Source organism: Squalius cephalus (genome assembly GCF_949319135.1).
Source record: "Squalius cephalus genome assembly, chromosome: 20".
NCBI classification, from domain to species: domain Eukaryota; kingdom Metazoa; phylum Chordata; class Actinopteri; order Cypriniformes; family Leuciscidae; genus Squalius; species Squalius cephalus.
The window spans coordinates 32,612,835-32,633,981 of record NC_137141.1 but is presented as its reverse complement, the minus strand read 5'-3'; the positions used below and the strand labels follow the sequence as shown (position 1 = coordinate 32,633,981).

Below are 21,147 nucleotides of genomic sequence, written 5' to 3'. Positions count from 1 at the left end.
AAATGTTCATACAGACTGAAACCTAAACATGCATGAATACAATAGGGCATATATAAAAATATTACACATGGTGACCTGTTTTTCATTCTTTTTATTTTTTTTATTTTAATATAAGAACTTTTTTCTTCTTTGAACATTGCTAAACTAATAAAATAATTATTATGACCAGAATCCAGATTGGATTCTGTTTGTAATAGGCACTTCCAAAGCTAAAAGAAATGTTGTGCCTCTAACAAGTGCTTTCATCCTTCTTTTTGTTCTGAATTGAACACTTGAGTTTTGCCACAGACTTGAAATCCCACCCGCCTAGGACGTTACTGAATGCTTTTTCAAGTGCCTCCATACTTGAAAAAAACGTGAAAATTAACTTTTAAATAGGAATATTTACGTACATATTTCCAGTGGGTCCATTTGCACGGGATTAGTATTATTAGCCTACCTGAGGTAATTTTTCCGGACCTTTTTACAGAATGTAGAAATTGAATTGGAGGCTGCTGGTTCTGTGCGTACCCAGAGATAAAATACGGCATGCGCCCCTGATAGGCAATATTGAGGATAATCTGTTTATTGATGGTGACATCATGAAGTATCCTAGTTCAAACCTGTAAAAAAGGCCAGATTGTCTTTAGATACAGTCCAACCAGTCCAACCAGTCCATCTATTGCTGCCATGTCATCAGTGCTGAAGTGGAATTGCTCGGCAGATACCCAAACAGCAACATAGTGTCGGCCCAGATCTGGACCGTGGGGAATCCATGTGTACCAGATCTGGGCCGACACTATGTTGCTGTCTGGGTAGTGAGCAGGTGCAGCATATGTGAGAGTGAAAAGTTCGTTAGCTGTATTCCAATTCCATCATCGGTGCTTTATCGCCACAAAGTTATTATTGGGTTACTTTGTGTGTGCATGTAAAGTAAGTGATTATTGTTTGTATTTCCTGTTATTGTTGAGAGATGTCTGCTTATTCTTATGTTATGGAAAGTAGCCAATTAGCATACTTGTATTACCTGTGTGATTCCATGTAGTCTAGAATGTTTCTCCATTATGTTGATGTGACATGCTTGTATATATCTTCTACATCAAGTTATCGTTGGATATAAGTGCGATTTAGAGATGATTGTTAACGTGCAATGATCAGCTGCTTATCACATGCCCCGTTAAACGGCATCTCTCCTCTTGTGGAGATGTACAGAATATATATATGTGTGTGTGTGTGTTTGTGGAATATATGTATGTACACATTAACAAGTTTATTTCCTTTGTATAATTTGTTACAGAACAACACGTGAATGCCCAAGTTCTTCAGTAAATAAGCAGTCTACATCCTGCTGAGTGTGTCTCTTCAATTAAGAATGCATCTCATTCAGTTCTAACCGACTGCCTGCTGTGTTTCGCACCCACCCACCCACAGCATTTCAAATCCTGTTTTACAGGCAGTTATACGGTTCACATTCCAGGCTGCCTCTCTCCCCATGCGTGTCCACATGATGTAGCCTATAGGTGTATTCTACAGAAATTCACCTGAAATTGGCCATTCTCGTGAAATTCTGTACATCTGGGGTGTTTCCGAAAAGTATCGTTAGCCAACTATTTAGAAACATTTCACGAACTACTGACAGGATTCTATCAGTGCATGCGATCTGAGTGGAACATGATAAGCCGTTGACAAGCATTTATGGTTGCATGCCTAAACGGCTATATACACAGAAAAATATAAAAATTTAAGCACACACACAAGAAGAGGATTGTATGTTACCTCTATTGGTAACTCATCCTCACAGTGAAAGCCCTGCACAATTAGCTAGGGGTTCAAGCACAAAGTGCTTTTGTCAAAAAAGATTCCTGACCCCTGGGGTAGTCAATGCATTTTATTTGTGTGAGGCATAATATATTAAAAATAATAATTGTGAATTATTGAATGAATGATAAAAGAAGCATGTAAAAGGGTAAAGCGCATGTGAATGATATGAGAATCTTGTATTGATTCATTCAGTCACATGTGATTAACTGTTTTTACTAGCAGCACTGAGCACAATTTGCATGGGATAAGAAATCTCTATAAAACTAGATGAAGTGGGAGGAGTAACTCGAATTATGCACCGCCGTCACCTCCTTCATGTGTGTATTACATTGCTTCCTGATATCATGTGCGCAAACACATATAGCCTAATCGATATAACCATATAGGTTAGGTTCGATCAAATGATTTATTCATTAAATTCAGATTGGATTATGTTGGTAATAGTCACTTACCTAAAGCTAAAAGAAATGTTGTGCCTCTAACAAAAGTGCTTTCGGCCTTCTTTTTGTTCTGAATGGTATGCGGAAAACTGAAAAAAAAACCGGCTAGAACGTTCCCAGCAAACACAGAACGTTGGCATAACGTACCCAACCTTCTAACAACGTTTAACAACATGGCCAAAAGTTTGCTATAACTACGTTGTGTGGTGAAGGTTGTTACAGCGTTGTCACAATGTTGACATTGAACCACCATTCGTTCAGGGCCATTGCTTAAGGTTGTGCCTAGGGTGTCTGGACAACCACTGGACGACATATACTCGTCACGGCCCTGAAGCGCGAAAATCAGCCTTTTAAATTTCAACCGACCGTTGGGCCGTCTCATTCTTCATCGAGCAAGGATACAAGAGAATTGCATTTAATTTACCTCAGCTAAATAAGATATGTAATTATTCAAACACAACCTACATCTTCCTTGTTGTTCCTTGTCTAATTATTATAATTATTATAATAACATATTTCTGTCTATCATATCCTTTGTTTTACACTTAATGCAGTATAACTAGGTGGTAAAATCAAAATATTTTAAAAAACATGTAAAAATTACCTCAAGTGAGCATTAGCTAGCTAGCTAGCACAGTTTGCTCACTGATGGAAGGTAGTTAAATTTGGCTATTTTGGACATTCCTGAAATAAATAAATGTTGATACATTACTTGCCTTTTACTTTTAGATATTAAAAACTATAGTCTGTTCACTTTGCTGTTGATCTATGAAGCAAACTGGTTGGTAAGAAACGGGGCATTTTACCCCACCGCTGGGGCAAAATGCCCCCTTTGTACAAAAATACTTTCAGTCAAAATACTAATTAATTATGAAGGCTGAGCAATTTTAATATTTGGTGAATAACTCCTGCCATAGTCACTCAAAACCAGGATGGCAATATAGTCACATTTATGTTTTGTTTCACTGTAATGTCACATTTTCCTTAAAGGTGCGTGTTGACTCTTGAATAATAAGATCTTGAATAATGAATTGTTGTATGGTACTTTAAACCCATACAGTGAAATTAACCAATGAAATTAGTTTATTTCACTTAAATATTACTGAAAGTGCATTGTACTTTATTGTAAAAAAGTGAACTCAAAAAATTATTATATTAAGCTGAACATAAATTGAATGAGTTCGGCAGAGTTACAGTTCCCAGCATGCTTTGCATCAGACTGCATAAAGAGAATAAATGTTGAAATTAAATATTATTTTGTGTGTTTTTGCACAAGATTAATATAGAGAGAGACGTGTTAGTATTTAATTGTATGTTATGTCGGGATTATAGGCATTTAAGGTATGTTGTAGTTTTGAAGTTTACCATTGGTGAAGAGTATAGCCAGTGGTGAGGTCGAGGACTGACTGCGAAATTTCAAGACTATATATGGCATGTTCTGTACATGCAAATATATAGTGAAAGTCTATTTGCTAGTTATATTCACACTTGCGAGTGTGCTTCTGCCATGTTTATGAAATCAAGCTATATGAGTCTTTAAAGGAAATGATTAATAAAGGCAAGAAATGATTAACTGGGAAAACTTTCCACAGAAATTCACCAGAAATATTTTATTGCCCATTCTCATGAAATGCTGTTTACGTCTGGTTATTACTCAACCAGAAGGATTTCTCCTGTGTTTTAATTGGGTCTTAAAGTAAAATATCTCTCTCAACTGATTTCAGCTCAACTTTAACTTTAACTGTTAATCTTTGTTAATTCTCTCTCTGTTAGACCAAGCTGTGTTCCCCAACAAGCATCACAAGCTGCATCTATCACCTTTTTCAGTTTCAGAATGAGAAAGTGTCTGCTTTGTCACTGCTTCTGCCGAAACCTGTTGAAGTACAGAGGTAAATGACTAACTAGCAAGCTGTTAATCAATGTGTGTATAGGCTATTTGAAATTTATCGACCATTTCCATAAAAGAGGGCTTTTATAAAATTGCCGGTAAGATAAAGTGATAGGGTGACATGATCACATGAACAAATATAACCTTTTACATTCTTTTTTTTTTCTTTCAAAAAGCAATTTCACTTAGAGCACTTAAATGTACTATACAATACAGTACATGTTAAGAATAATTTAAAATCTTTTTTTATTATTATTCTGTTAATCTTATGATAGGATTCCCTAGAGTCATTGGAGCAATAGTTTCACACATGATAATTGGACACATGTTTCAATCTCCCCTGCTCTAGGAGAACATGAGGCAGATTATGTGAATAGAAGGTTCTTTCACAGCCTTAATGTTCATGTAGGCCTAAATATGAGATGATTTTTATTTTCAGTGAGATGAATCTTAAATTAATAGTAACACTTGAGTGAACTATTGAGAGAGAGAGAAAAAAAGGAAGAAATAACTTAACATTGCCATGTTAGATTTACAAACAAATAAAAATAAAATACAAAATAAATTAAGTTAGCGTTGGGCTAATTACAGGGAATCAAATATTGGTTTCCACACCGAGTTAAACTGTTTTTGTTTATTTTTGTCCACTGACAGAGTTTTCTCGATGTTTAGTTAATATTTCATTACATTTTTCCATTTATCCAACCCTGGGGTATCTGTGTTTTTCCAATTTTGTAACAACAGCTTCTTATAGACTAAAGAGGAGAATATTAATTGCCATCCCATAGGATATTTCATTTTTGTTACATTTTGGAGTAAACAGGCTTCTGGTGTAAATACAAATCTCTGCTTACAGATGTTAGAGAGCCATCTCTCAATATCAAACCAGGTTTTCTTTATTTTTTCACAGTACCAAAATGAATGAGTGAGATAGTCACTACTACCGCATTTTAAGCAGGTGGGGGGAAGATGCATCAAACTTATGAATTTTGTCCCTACTATAATAAATTCTAGTCATTAACTTATATTGAATCAATCTAAAATTTTCGTTGGTTGTGGCTTTATATGTTAGATTTAACCCTTGTGCATTGTTAGAATTTACATCCTTTCGTTATGTTTGTGGCTGAAAACAGCCACTACTTTAAACTGCTGTAAAAATGTATCAGATAAATATTTTTTTCAAATTTTTTTGCATTAATCTATTAATCAACCTCAGTCCTGCTCAAAAATATTAAATGTTTAAAAAAAATTCAGGATTTTAACTCTTTAATTGCCAAATTCGTAAATGATGTCACTGATTTGGGGGGGGGGAAAAACACAAAATTACTCATTTTCAATATAAAATGTGATTGTGGACTGGATTTTTTTTTACCTTTTATCACAGTCTTGGACATGTCAAAGATTAGAAACAACATTGGTTTTGATGCATTGTTAGTTTTTGTGCAGCATCAGATTTTAACTTTTTCTCCCTCATTTACTGTTCGTGGCTGTTTTTGCCCCATTGACTTCCATTATAACCACATTTTTTGATTGCAAAGCCATGACACCATATAATCATGCATTTTTGATTGTTGGTGGTTTTCCCTGTTGGGAAGAGGTAAAATTTGTAATTTTTACTGTTGATAACCAGGTGGCACCATTAACCCTTTAGATAGGCCTGTGCCAAAAAAAGCTTAGTTTCTGGCTTTTACATGGAGTTATATGGAGTATAACAGCATAATAAAGTGTGTGATTGTGTGTGTGTGTGTGTGTGTGTGTGTGTGTGTGTGTGTGTGTGTGTGTGTGTGTGTGTGTGTGTGTGTGTGTGTGTGTGTGTGAACTCACCTTGATGCGTCTGAGAAAATCAAAATATGCACCTCAGCTCTCAGAACTGCATGGAGTAAACAAAAACAAAGTAAGTGTATTTATGCACCTGCTGCCTTTTGATGGTGAGAAATGCAGACTAAACAAAAACAAAGCAAGTGGATTTAAACGCGTGCATGCAAGCCTGCTGGTCATTTGATGGTGAGAAGAGCAGCAAGCAACATGAGAAAGGGCTTGACTTGTAGTGAAGTTTTAGAGATGATTATGCAGCCTGACCCCTCCAGCGAGCTGCAGGATGTATCGTCTTCTCCCTCTGACACCACAGACTCAGGAGAGTCAGATCCTGATTTGGATGTGGCACCCTCATCATCCACTCTAGCTTCCACTGAAGGCGAGGAGGATTCGGAGGATCCTGGATCTGGGTGGATTGGGAGAAACGGCGAAGTGTTGTTTTCCACTAACGCGGAGACAACTCTCTTTCTTCAGCCTGCCAGTGGCGTGACTCCAGGGCCGACGCGCTATGCCATCACAAGGCATAGTCATACATGTTTGTATGACTGTACAAACATGTATGTGTTGACGCAAGTCATGCTGACAATGAGGTCAATCATCTCCTCCGTAAAAAACAGATTGAACACGGAATCCATGTTCTGGACCCTTGCGAAGGCATAGCGCGTCGGCCCTGGAGTCACGCCTCTGGCAGGCTGAAGAAAGGGAGTTGTCTCCGCGTTGGTGGAAAACCACACTTCGCCGTTTCTCCCAATCCACCCAGATCCAGGATCCTCCGAATCCTCCTCGCCTTCAGTGGAAGCTAGAGAGGATGATGAGGGTGCCACATCCAAATCAGGATCTGACTCTCCTGAGTCTGTGGTGTCAGAGGGAGAAGACGAAACATCCTGCAGCTCGCTGGAGGGGTCAGGCTGCATAATCATCTCTAAAACTTCACTACAAATCAAGCCCTTTCTCATGTTGCTTGCTGCTCTTCTCACCATCAAATGACCAGCAGGCTTGCATGCACGCGTTTAAATCCACTTGCTTTGTTTTTGTTTAGTCTGCATTTCTCACCATCAAAAGGCAGCAGGTGCATAAATACACTTACTTTGTTTTTGTTTACTCCATGCAGTTCTGAGAGCTGAGGTGCATATTTTGATTTTCACAGACGCATCAAGGTGAGTTCACACACACACACACACACACACACACACACACACACACACACACACACACACACAACAAACAAACAAACACACACACACACACACTTTATTATGCTGTTATACTCCATATAACTCCATGTAAAAGCCAGAAACTAAGCTTTTTTTGGCACAGGCCTATCTAAAGGGTTAATGGTGCCACCCGGTTATCAACAGTAAAAATGACAAATTTTACCTCTTCCCAACAGGGAAAACCACCAACAATCAAAAATGCATGATTATATGGTGGCATGGCTTTGCAATCAAAAAATGTGGTTATAATGGAAGTCAATGGGGCAAAAACAGCCACGAACAGTAAATGAGGGAGAAAAAGTTCAAATCTGATGCTGCACAAAAACTAACAATGCATCAAAACCAATGTTGTTTCTAATCTTTGACATGTCCAAGACTGTGATAAAAGGTAAAAAAAAATCCAGTCCACAATCACATTTTATATTGAAAATGAGTCATTTTGTGTGTGTTTTTTTCCCAAATCAGTGACATCATTTACAAATTTGGCAATTAAAGAGTTAAAATCCTGAATTTTTTTTAAACATTTAGTATTTTTGAGCAGGACTGAGGTTGATTAATAGATTTATGCAAAAAAAATTGAAAAAAAATATTTATCTGATAAATTTTTACAGCAGTTTAAAGTAGTGGCTGTTTTCAGCCACAAACATAACGAAAGGGTAGTAAATTTGCCCACAGTGTACTGTTGAGTTTTTGAAAAATTTCAAAGCATTTTCCCAAAATATGTGTCAAAATAAGATTTGTCACCAAAAATCATTCCATTTGCTGAAACACAGAAAAAGTTATGGCCAAATTTAGACTCAAAAATACCCCATAGTGGATGAAAACATCCCCAACAGCACATAAGGGTTAAGCACTCCTTCCATTTTGTTTTGGCATTGAAGTCCTTTATATCTCTGTCCCATCTTCATATATTTTACTTAGCAGATTACAATTGATTACGACATTATTGAGATAATCATACATAACACTTATACATTTTTTCTTTTTCTTACTTTGTTCCAAAAGGGTCTTTATCTTTTCCGGAACATCGTTCACTATATCACAGTTCTCTTTGACCCAGTTTTTTAACTGCATATATTTAAATATCTCTGAATCTTTTAATTTAAATTTATCTTTCAGTGTATCAAATGAGGATATATTATTTGAGCTAGTAATATCTGATAATGTTTCGATACCTCCATTCATCCAAGTTTTCCACATTAATTTAATTTATTTTTTTCTCTCTCTCAATAGTTCACTCAAGGAGCACCACCAGTGTAATTTGTGTGTGTGTGTGTGTGTGTGTGTGTGTGTGTGTGTGTGTGAGTGTGTGTGTGTGTGTATGTACATGAGACATCATTATTATTATTGTTATTACTTTGGTTTGTTAGCTTGTTTTGTTTTTGTTTGTTCTAATTTGTCTTTTTTTCTCTTTTTGTAACTGTGACTTGTCCTGTGTGTTGTAATTTGTCTGGAATGTGTCTACTCTAAATAGTTTTATTTATCTTGTTTTTTTGTCTATTGTCCCTTGTCTTGTGTGTTAAAAAAAGAAAAAAAAAGAGTGCTGTATGTATAAAGTGAAGGGGAATGTGTATTGTGGATTATTTATTTATTTATTTATTTATTTATTTTTTTCTCCCTATTGCACAGAGGATATTGTTTAGTACTGGTTAATACTTGGATAGACTTGGATGGAAAACCAGGTTGACAAGGTTGTTTGTTGTTCTGTCTCTCTGTCTTTCTTTGTACTTGCATAATAAAAACAATTCTGAAAAAAAAAAAAAAAAATTATTGTAACACTAAGAGATATGACAATGATCTACTGAACATTTAATCTGCAGATGACTTATCAAGAAGATATTTAATCTGTGAGTACTTCATACTTCACCTTCACAACATTTATTTTTAAATCTAGTGATTTTATAAAGCTATTTATTCTAAAGCTAAACATGTCAAAAAATATGACAGGAAATGTCTAATATAAGCCAATAAATGCTTCTCTGCCACCATCTACTGGTTATAGCTGTCTTTTTTCATTTTAAATAAAAGTGTTTTCTATCAAATGTTGGATTTCCTACATCTTGAAATGTTCGGTTTTACAAATAGGGATAATCTCAGAGTCAGAAGGATGAACAAATAATTTTTTGGTCATCACATTAAAAATGACATTTGAGGTGCTGGAAAAATGTTGTGTGTCCAATTACAGACATTGCTTCTTATTTCAACGTACCCATTAGCTTTTGTCTTTATTGCAATCAATAAAACTGCTTTATTGGCAAATTATGTAAGTGTGATAACGGCATTAAAATAAAAACACAACATTAAAAATTCAACTGTTGATAGATAGTTTTGACAGCGAGTAGCCTATAGGCTATGGAAGGACAGCTAACAGTTCACCGGAAATGCCCAAGCCGGCTTATTGAAAACCAGGAAGTAACCATGCATATCGTCAATTGACAACACAAAGGCGTTTGCTTAAGTAAAAGAAGTTAGAGATCAGTTAAAGTGGTGTTTATTATTAGGCTAGTCTTTGAGGCTTGCTAACTTGAACTGTCTGAAATTATTTATCAGTGTGAGTGTGCACACTTTTAAAGCGTTAAAATGTTTATAGTTTTGTTAACTAAATGTGTATTACCAGCATTTGCTTAATTTTTAACCCATGGGAAAATCCATGTGCACTCTTTGTTTACATTAGCTTCAAAGTTACTGCTAGTTTTAATGTAAGTTATAAATGTATGCTATGTTTGGAAACCAGACACAACTTCTTATCTCGTGCGAATTGGCTGTTAATATTACAGACAGTGTTAGCAGATTGGGCGGTTTTGAATTTGATAGTGCGGGTAAACATTGGTTTGGGCAGGTAGACAAAATTTGGGCTGCTTTGGGGTCAGTAAGGAGGATTTGTATAGTCTAATTGGTTAATAAACAAAACTCAAGTGTGCTTGTACTCAATAAAATTTGTCATCATGAAGTTACTAAACACCGGGCCTTTTTTGGGGTTAACTGTGAGGTAATATGTAAAGATGACATGTTTTAGATAAAGAATGATTCGAGACATTTGAATTTTTTTGCACTTGTACTTTGTCATCCTTTTGTCACATTTCAAGTCATTGAAATTTGGAGAAAAAAAATCTCAAAACATGACATCTTTTTATAATATCTCACAGTTCTGTTATGTGGACATATTCAGAAATGAAGAAAACTGTTTCACATGCGCAGGTGTTTTATGTATGCCCTATATGGTTTTCTTCTCTCACTGGTCATGTGACATGTGAAAGTGAAACTATTTCAACAGACTCCATTTTGTGAAAGGAAGAACATGAACGTCCGGAGGAAAAACTGTAAATTATGAGACCAGATCAGTTTAATGCTGATATCTAGAGACATGGTTTGTGTTTGATGTTCTTCATTGTTGAGACAGAGGTAGGTTTCAACAAACACATATCTGGATTCATTCTCATGATTTTTTTTTTATAATTAATGGCATGTGTAAAATATCTGTTATAATAATATCAATCTGTTTTGATGCTTAGTTTTTCTTTCTCTTGATAGCCTTCCAAACCGAATACCTGCTGATAAAACACAGAAATATAACAAATAGGAAATTAGGAAGCATCTCTTTGTTTTGTTACGTTGAATATATATTGTACGTTGATGGTACGTTGAATATATGCAGGTTTCCTCTATTTTGCAGTTTCTTAAACCATGGGTTTGTTGTCTTTCCACACAGTAAAGGATACTCTAGTGTGTATTAGTGTACCTAGCGAATAATTTAGTCATACTGAAATTGATAAACCATACCCAAAACAAATATGTTTATTAAATGTTTCATTCTGTATGTCTAAAGATGAAATTTGTTGTACATTGTGTTTTAATAGCACCGCCTGTAAAATGAGTCTCTACAAGCAGCGAAAAGAGGGTGTTTCTGTTCAGACACGTAAAGCAGCATCTCCAGAACCTAGCTGTGTGTCTATGAAGAGTGACGCATCCATGGACCCTCCTCCTAAACTCAGTGATGGAGCAGTGACCTCTGACCCTGAGTGAGTATCAGTGTGAGCAGTGTGTAGCTGAGTCTGTACTTCATTCAATTGCATCATTTGTTTTTAAGGCAAGAATCAGCCGGGGAGCCCAATCATGTTCCTGGAGATCTACCTTCCTGCAAAATACAGCTGCAACCCTGATCCTTCACAACTGAAGCAGCTAAATGAGATCTTTAGGAGCACTTGATAGTTATGGACAGGTGTGCTGGATCAGGGTTGGATCTGAATCCTGCGGGTAGGTTGATCTCCAGGAGCAGATTTGGGCACCCCTGTAGTAGGTCATAAGCTAACATAAAGTACACATAAAGTAACGTATATTTGCAAAATATGATATTTACCTCTATTGATCCAATAAGCAGCATTCAAATTTGTAAACAAAAGTTCTGTTTTTCCGTATATCTGTAATGTGCCGGAGAAAGCAGGCGGAAGCGAGGATCTAAACGCAAGGTTTTAATGAAATAAACATAGAACAAATAATAAAGAACTTCAGGGAAAAAGAAACAAAACCACAAGCATGACAAGACTAGAAGCAACCCTTACATGTACAACAACTGACAAAGTAACAAGTGAAACACAAGGGCTATAAATACACAGGGACCAACAAGCTAAACAAGATAACAAGGGGGTGTGGCTAATTAGAAACACCTGGGGATACTAATAAACTAGAAAAACTACAAAGGACTACAAAACATGACACAGAACAGGAAATAACTAAAGTCCACACAAGACGAGGGAAACACAAGACAGGAATCATAACAATATCCTTGTATGCATAATCATTAAACTATTATTTTATGTAAATACGGAAATTATAAATTTTCAGGGACTATATCTTAAAGCAAAAAATTAATACTAATATAGCAAACTGAAGAAAAAAAAGTTTTTTATTTATTGTGTTTGTGTTGAAACATGGCATGCATGAATGACAGGGCAATTCACATGGGAAAGTTCACTGTTAGTTCACTGTTGTAGTCTGATAGGTAAAAGTAGTAGTTCTACTAAGTAGTTCTGGAACTACTTTTCACTTAAAGATGCTGTTTCACAGCCACAGTTTTATTTCTTCATTTTATAGTCTTATTTCATCTTTCTCTTTCTGCAGAGTGAAGAGAGATGATGTGATCAGATCAGTGACGCCCAGTCTGACCTGCACTGACTCTGACTGTCAGACCCTCATCAGACAAAGTCAAAGAGTCAAAGACCAGCACAAAACCAGCATGAAGAACAAGTATGAGAGCTTATTTGAGGGAAACAAACTAGAAGAGAATCAAACCCTCCTGAACCAGATCTACACACAGCTCTACATCATAGAGGGAGAGGTTGAAGGGGTGAATGAAGAACATGAGGTTTTACAGATGGAGAAAACAGCCAGAACACAAGACACTCCAATCTACTGCAATGACATCTTTAAACCGTTACATCAACCAGTATGTGAGGAGAAAGACAAAATCAAGACTGTTCTCACTAAAGGCATCGCTGGAATTGGAAAAACGGTCTCTGTGCAGAAGTTCATTCTGGACTGGACCGAGGGAAATGCCAATCAGGATGTAGATTTCATGTTTGTGCTTCCATTTCGAGAGCTGAACTTGATTAAAGATCTCCAATATAGTCTTCATGGACTCCTGCTGGACTTTCATCCTGAACTTCAAGATCTGGACTCAAAGATTTATGAGGAGTGTAAAGTTGTGTTCATCTTTGATGGTCTGGATGAAAGCAGAAAGAAACATATTTTTTCATATATAAAGAAAGTTTGTGATGTGAATGAGTCTTCATCACTGAGTGTGTTGATGTCAAACCTCATCAGAGGAGATCTGCTTCCCTCTGCTCATATCTGGATCACTTCCAGACCAGCAGCAGCCAATCTGATCCCCTCAAAATACATCAACCGTATGACAGAAATTCAGGGATTCAATGATCCTCAGAAGGAGGAATATTTCAGGAAGAGAATCAGTGATGAGCATCAAGCCAGCAGAATCATCTCACATATTAGAAGATCAAGAAGCCTCCACATCATGTGTCACATACCCGTCTTCTGCTGGATCTCAGCCACTGTGCTTCAAAACCTCCTGAAACAAGATGACAGTGCAGAAATCCCTCAAACTCTGACTGAAATGTACATCCACTTCCTGCTGACTCAGATCAACATGAGGAATCAGAAGTATGATGAGAGAGATCCAGAGAAAGTCCTGAAGTCCAACAGAGAAGTGATTGTGAAACTTGCTGAACTGGCTTTCAAACAGCTGATGAAGGGCAATGTGATGTTCTATGAGGAGGACCTGATTGAGAGCGGCATAGACATCACAGACGCCTCAGTGTATTCTGGGATTTGCACTGAGATCTTTAAGGAGGAATCTGTGATTCATCAGAGGAAAGTCTACTGCTTCATTCATCTGAGCTTTCAGGAGTTTCTTGCTGCTTTCTTTGTGTTTTACTGCTATGTAGTCAAGAATAAGGAATCACTGAAGTTGTTTCTGAAGGAAAGTTATCAGCAATACAGTCGGAACAACTCTCTGAATGAGCTACTAAAAGCAGCAGTTCATAAATCTTTCAGGAGTAAAAATGGACACCTGGATCTTTTCCTGCGGTTCCTGCTGGGTGTCTCAATGGAGTCGAATCAGAGACTCTTACAGGATATACTGACACACACAGAGAACAGCTCAGAGACCATCAGAGAAACCACACAGTACATTAAAGACATGATCAAGGATGATGATCGTCTCTCAGCTGACAGATGCATCAATCTGTTCCTCTGTCTGCTGGAAATGAAGGATCAGACACTGTACAGAGAGATTCAGGAGTTTGCGAAATCAGAGAATCACTCAGTGAATCAACTCTCTCCTGGTCACTGCTCAACTATTGCCTACATGCTTCAGATATCAGAGGAGGTGCTGGATGAGTTTGATCTGAAGAAATACAACACATCAGATGAGGGCAGAAGGAGACTGTTACCAGCTATGCTGAACTGCAGAAAAGCTCTGTGAGTATTCATTCATGTGATTGCTGAATGTGTCTGTTTTGTTGAAACAGTAATATTGCAATTCCTCCATCAAATCATGACACTGTTTTAGTGCAAACAGAAATCCATAAAACATAAAGTGCTATGTGCAGTGTTAGTGCAGCAAAAGACAATGTTAAACTGTGAAGATGAATGATCAGGAGTTGAATGATAAAGTAGTTTATTGCTTTATATACAAGAACAATGACTGTCATTCTTATGTGTTGATCTCTTATTTCATTTTACTGTTATGTAGAATATAGATGTAATATATTAGATAAGATCAAAGTGTCTTGGTCGTGTGATTTCAACGAACAGAGCTTTACCTGTGTCAAATTTGACTAACTGATCTTGAGTCAGTTTTATAATAACCTTATAGGTATGATATACAAGGGCGTGGTTAGCTGGTACCCTCTGACGTCACAGGGTACCACAACTTCCAATAGGAAAATTCAACTGCAGTAGCCACCGTTCAACCTGAAGAGGGCAGCACTCAGATGTTTTTACACCATATTTTGTAGAATTAAAACACTTTAAACCCAAATGTCAAAAAAATTACTTGAATCAATGAATGACTCTCAGCTGATCCACATCTACCTATAGGAATATGACGCCTATCACTGTATACATATTATAAGCAGGGTTCTAAATTAACAACCCGCCAACCCGCCAAATGCGGGTTAAAATTCATTTTGGCGGGTGTTAATAAAAACTTACTAGCCAGTTTGGCCGGTGATGCATGAGGCATGATGCATAAGGCTCTGTTCCGCTCTGTTTTCGGTAATTTCTCCCCCTGGCAGTACTTCCTACATTTCCCATGAACACGTGATGACGTTTCATACGCCCATTGGTTTCGCGCAGTTTGCAGTGAAACCAGCGCGAGAAACCATGGAAACGAACGGACACAGAAAACACAAGAAATAAGACGAACGGAGTTGGCTAGTAAAGTAGGTTAAACGAAATGCGGCCGCGGCGGTGGTTGGGACAGACTTATGGGGGCGAGAAGAGGAACGTGGCAGGGGATGAGGAGGGTATCGACAGAGAAACTAAGAAAATTTAATTTAATGCCAAACGGCTGACGGGTCGTGAATGGCTAGTGTTTGATCACAATAATGTTGTCATGTATTGTCATGTACGCAAAAGAAAAAAAACAAAACAAACAATTTCGTAGTAGGATCTAATAATTTTAAAGTAGAGGCAGTAAAGGACCATGAGAGTTCCCGAAGTCATCAGGAGAGCCTAAGGATTAAAACTGCCAAGACAGGTCGTATTGACTTTCTGTGTATATTTTGTTGTATTGTACTTTGTGTTTTTCATGCCAGCAAATTCTAATAAAATAATCAAATACATTCAGTGGCACTCATAATTTCTCTTATTTTCACCGGAAAAAAAATTGGCTAGTGGATATTCTGATTGGCTGGTAACTTTAGAAAGTTACCAGCCACATTGGCTGGTGATCAAAAAAGTTAATTTAGAACCCTGATTATAAGCTCCTTCAGTATTATCAGCAGCTATCGCGTTTTCTCGGGAGCTAATTACCCTCCTCCCTCCCCAGCTCCACCTCTCCTCAGTCAGGATTTGGCATTCTGATTCCCCTTGAATCAGAATAAATTCTCGAATTATGTTGTACTTTAAAATCTTGAATTAAATATATTTGCATACATTCATGTTGGTTCTGTTCTGTTTTCCCCAAGGGGGGTTATTGCTGCTCTCCCTGCTCTTATCCATGCTAGGCTGCATGGATGCGCAGGGAGTTCTCGCCCAGAACGGAACCATACCGCCAATCCAAACTGTATGCTAATTGTCAATCGTATTTGAAGACAGTGGTCCTGACAGAAATAAAAATAAAATAAACAGAAAAATAAAAGCCGACCATTCCAACCCCAGCTCCTCGATGGCCTTGGAGAGGACTTGGATGAGCTTGAAGTCCCAGGCCCATCGCACCAATAGAGGGGTGCTGGTCTTCGTGGGTGAAGAGCACCAAGGAATCCTCGCACTTGTGGGGAGAGTAAGGCACGCTGGAACTGAGCCGAAGTGAGGTTACTGTGTCCCGTTTGCTCAGCCTCGTGACTCCACTCCTTCCCTCAAAGATCATGAGAGGAGGGGGAAGAGAACGAGAGAGTGAGAGGAGTGGGATTCAATCAGGCTTAAGTCTTTTCAGAGAAAGGGATTTACCCTATAGCGTCAGCTATTGAGCAATGTTGAGAGACCGTTATCGAAAGGGAACAATATTTTAATCCGCCATGTCCTCTTTATTGAAACATATTTCATCTTCTATTATAGACTTGCTGACTGTAATCTCACTGGTCAGTTCTGTGAAAGTTTGTCTTCATTTCTACGATCATCAAACTCCTCACTGAGAGAGCTGGACTTAAGTAACAATGACCTGCAGGATTCAGGAGTGAAGCTTCTGTCTGATGGACTGAAGAGTTCTCACTGTCAACTCAACATACTGAGGTAAGAAAAACATATAATGGTTCACATGGTTATGAAATTAAAGATGCCTTCTGCTCTGGTCCCAAGGGCATAAAATTTAAAAGAGACGCTAGGGACAATACCCAGCATCTACTGAATCATTCCTAGCAATAACTTCGCAATTAAAGTGAAATGTGAAAATTGTGCAGTGCAGTCAGCTTATTTGATCATAACGGGAGTTTTTGCGAGATTGGTCAAAGTCATTGACTGCTTCAGTGATGGGAACGTTCTTTACTCTCTTTCTGTACAAAATTTATTTACAATTTGAATAATAGTTTTTTTCATGCTACTAAGTGAATCAGTGGTGAAGTCTTGATTTACACATGCTTAAAACAGCAATAAACTAATTCATAAATGGTTCTCAGCTTGTTTTTTCTGTGTATGGTGTGCTGTTCCCCACACACGAAAACATTTGTAATGTATTCTTTTAATCCACATAAATAGGCATGAGTACAATATCAAGGGCAATAATGATTTTTGTCATAATCTTGTGGCCCAAAACTGTAATGATGAGTATATCATGCTTGCCCTGACCCACCTCTGTCCTATTAAAGACAGCTTTGATGCCGCTTGGGTCTGTGTAAATAAAAAGAAGCATCAGAGAAACCTTAAACTTTTTGTCATGATAGTGCTTTTTCATAATTTGTTCATAATTCATATACTTTGTATTTAAAATTACATTAATTTATTATTGTGTAAATACATTTATGCCACATTTGAGCAGCATTAAACAGGATTATTTGACTGTGTGTGTGTGTGTGTGTGTGTGTGTGTGTGTGTGTGTGTGTGTGTGTGCGTGTGTGTGTTTTTAGATTATCTGGCTGTATGGTGACAGAGAAAGGCTGTTGTTTTCTGGCTTCAGCTCTGAGTTCAAACCCCTCACATCTGAGGGAGCTGGATCTGAGCTACAATCACCCAGGACAATCATTAGTCAATCTGGTCTCTGATCCAAACTACAGACTGGATAAACTCAAGTATGTTCAACACTAACAATCATCCTGTCGTGTGTTTGGACATGTGTGCGTTATAAAGTCATTGAAAACTCTGTACATAGATCCCTGCATACAGCACATACACATACAGCAGAGTAAAATAAGGACGTGTTTTGAACTCTTTGACTGAAGATGATCTTGATTCAGATCAACAGCTGCTTGTGACTCATAACAGCAGCATCTGAGAAACACACTCATGTCTCTGAACCCAAAACATAAATTCAAAGCTTGTTGCTGCTCTAGAAAATAAATTGTCATTGCTGTCAGAGACATGAAGCAAAAACAGATCCAATATACAGACACAGAAATCCCAGTCTAAATGAGAAGAAATTATGTTTGACCTCATGATACTGAAATAAAGCAGATCAGCTGAACAGCAAGAGATTTCTGCTGTTAGTAGATGAATATTGGTTATTGATTAAAACACTTGCACAAATTAAAGGATAATGACAGACGATCAGTGACTGTAAAGGTGAGTCTGTAGCTCAAGGCTTTAGGATCTAATCTAATGATAAAGGCTGTGAATCAGGAACTATATCCAATGCTGGATGACAAACAGAGGATCTCAAATGATCCTCATCAGAAGAGACATCGACCTGAGTTTGGAGATTTAGTTCACTATTTTCCAGGTCTTCTTAAGATACACGATAACTTCGTGTGACGAACAGACCAAATTTAAGTCATTATTAACATGTTCACTTTTATTTTTTATATAAAATCATTATTATGTAAATTGACTGTGACATCTTGTTTTTATAGTCTGGATCATGGGGGAAAGTTCAGGACTACAAAAGGACTAAAGAAATGTAGGTCACACACACTTAGTCTTAATCATTGTTTTGTTGCGTTATAAATGTTAAAATCTCTCTTCTTGTGTTCAGATGCATGTGATCTCACCCTGGATTTAAACACGGCAAACACTTGTCTCGCTCTGTCTGAGAGGAACAGTAAAATGACAAATGTGGAAGAGGATCAGCCGTATCCTGATCATCCAGAGAGATTTGATGAATGGCCTCAGGTTCTGTGTAGAGAGAGTCTGTCTGGACGCTGTTACTGGGAGGCTGAATGTAATGTGTGGGCTGATATATCAGTGACATATAAAGGAATCACCAGGAGAGGAAAAAGTCATGACTGTTGGTTTGGATGCAATACAAAGTCCTGGAGTCTAAACTGGTTTCATAACAGTTTCACTGTCAGACACAATAATAAGAGCACAGTAATATCTGCCCCTTCACATCCCTCTAACAGAGTAGGAGTGTATCTGGACTGGCCGGCCGGCACTCTGTCCTTTTACAGCGTCTCTGACACACACACACTCACACACTTACACACACTCAACAGCGCATTCACTGAACCCCTCTATGCTGGATTTGGGGTTTATGCGGGTGGTTCAGTGTCTCTGTGTGAGATTAAACAGCTTCCTGTGAGAAACAACTGAGAGACACAGTTGAGTGAAAGAAACACTCACATTATCTCTCTCTCTTTAACTCACACAGCTGTAAAACTCTTTCTCTCTTCAAATCTTAATTTCAGTATGTATATAGAAACACACACATATTGACATAAGACATACTTTTCTGTGTTTTTATAACATCTGAATGCGGCTCTACAAGAGTTTTGTCTTTCTGAGTCTCTGAGCGCCACCTGGAGGAAGATTTAGTTTATTGCTTACAGGAAACAGTTCTTAGCAAGTGCTTGCTCTGTTACTATGGTAACTGAGGGTCAGGTCAGAGTTCATCTAAACACACTTCATTACAAATTAATTGAAGATGTGGATCAAACTCGTGTCATATTTAGTATTTGTAGAGACTCAATGATCTCTCATAGTTGTAGAGCTTGAAAACATTCAATGATCAGCTCGTGTCTTGAGCTCAACATTATTATGACCTGATATTTTATCATCAAATGATGTTTTTTAACGTGTCTCTTCCTGATAATTTGTCATTTCATTGAAAATTATTATTGGCCTATAATTAACATATCATACATTTTCTATCAACAAAATTCTATTTTTCTAAAAGAAAAAAATCATGTGTTTATCATTCAGTATGGGTCAAAGCTGTTAGATAAGTAATATGTCAAATATGTATTATATAAATATAATAAAAACAAATGAGAGGTGAAGTTGCAGAACTTAAAGAATTGTTGATTTGATGGTTTGGTGTTTCAAGGTCAATTGAGTGTGTAAATCCAGTGTAATATGTTCATCTCACCAGCAGAGGTCTCTTTTACGCGCTTATTAAAATGTACTCTATTTTGTGACGATTCAATATTTATTCAATAACACTGATAGTGAATTTATGTTCATCTCAATCACTGTTAGTGAACTAATGTTACAGTCCTGAGAACCAATATCTGTGTTCATCTTTTCAGTTTATAAATACAGTATATAAATACAGAGAACTATTATTTTCTGAAAAGTATGTGGAGTTTCAAATATATTTGTGTATATATTTTTCAAATAGATTAGAGACCTAATCTAAATAGGCTATATTAGAATGTGTGTACATTGGGGATGTGTGAAATAACTCCTCTTGTTCTGCATTAGTTTTGGTGTACTTTTTGAAGAAGCTTTGGAGTTGTAAACATGCATGACTGCATACACATGGTAAATGTATAGGTTATATTGTGCTTTTGTTTATAATTGAAGGGTGATTTTAACTGAATGATTTATGCAGTTATAAAATATTTGTAAAATAAATAAATAACATTTTTGATTTAATATTTTAACTATAAAAAATATACTTTTAAAAACTTCATATTTTTGAAAAAATGGTACATAATTAGAAGGTAAACAATAAAATATATTAATATTAAATAGTGCAGTACAACAGTGTGTTTATGTTTCAGTCGTCCTTTCTGTAGTTACATCGTTCCGCCAGTGTGTGGCAAGTGGCTGTATGTCATGATGAATGAGTCATTGAACCCATCGATCGATTCAACTGATTCATTCAGTCGTATTGATTCGCGTAACAAACACCACGCGTGTTGCTCGGAGACAGGCAAATGGCTTCCCAGATAGCACACGACTATTTGATGTGAAACTTACATCTGGAAGACGTATTTTAAAGAGTGTTTGCTCATCTGGAATACGTCTATTGGACGTTTCCTGTCAGATGTCAAATAGACGTTTAGAAGATGTCAGTTTAACATACATTCTAAATCATTCTAAATCATTACATCTTAAAGACATCTTCTAAACGTCTATTTGACATCTGACAGGAACGTCCTATAGACGTATTGCAGATGAGCAAACACTCTTAAAAATACGTCTTCCAGATGTAAGTTTCACATCAAATAGTCGTGTGCTATCTGGGTTGTGGACATATTTGCATTAATGGAACAAAAATAGACAAAATAATAGACAGTGTGTCTAAAATGTGAGTAGCCGTTAACTTACGTTAATAGTAATATCTCATGTTGTTTAAAAGCAATATCAAATCCCTGCTGTTCGTCAACCATCATTTTGTGTCATAACCTGTCTCATACATTACAGCAGAGCTTGTTGACAT

General features: G+C 37.1%; 2 protein-coding genes across 2 annotated transcripts in view; one reads left to right on the top strand and one right to left on the bottom strand.

Annotated features, from left to right (window-relative positions):
- The window catches only part of LOC307148539 (60 kDa lysophospholipase-like), a gene marked incomplete at its 5' end in the record, with an annotated part of 37,174 nt that extends 30,311 nt beyond the window's left edge, over positions 1–6,863 (bottom strand). Inside the window, 2 exons of the mRNA XM_079854147.1 lie at positions 6,208–6,349; positions 6,626–6,863. Of these exons, the coding sequence (XP_079710273.1) occupies positions 6,208–6,349; positions 6,626–6,863 (380 nt within the window). The remainder of the gene's footprint in view (positions 1–6,207; positions 6,350–6,625) is intronic.
- A 3,558-nt stretch (positions 6,864–10,421) lies between these two features.
- On the top strand, positions 10,422–20,051 carry LOC307147637 (NLR family CARD domain-containing protein 3-like). Its single transcript, XM_079852533.1, has 7 exons — positions 10,422–10,559; positions 11,015–11,176; positions 12,276–14,150; positions 16,452–16,625; positions 17,456–17,617; positions 18,395–18,441; positions 18,517–20,051. Exons 2-7 carry the CDS (start codon positions 11,028–11,030, stop codon positions 19,071–19,073), a joined length of 2,964 nt encoding a protein of 987 aa, XP_079708659.1. The 5' UTR covers positions 10,422–10,559; positions 11,015–11,027; the 3' UTR covers positions 19,074–20,051.
- The last annotated feature ends 1,096 nt before the right edge of the window (positions 20,052–21,147 follow it).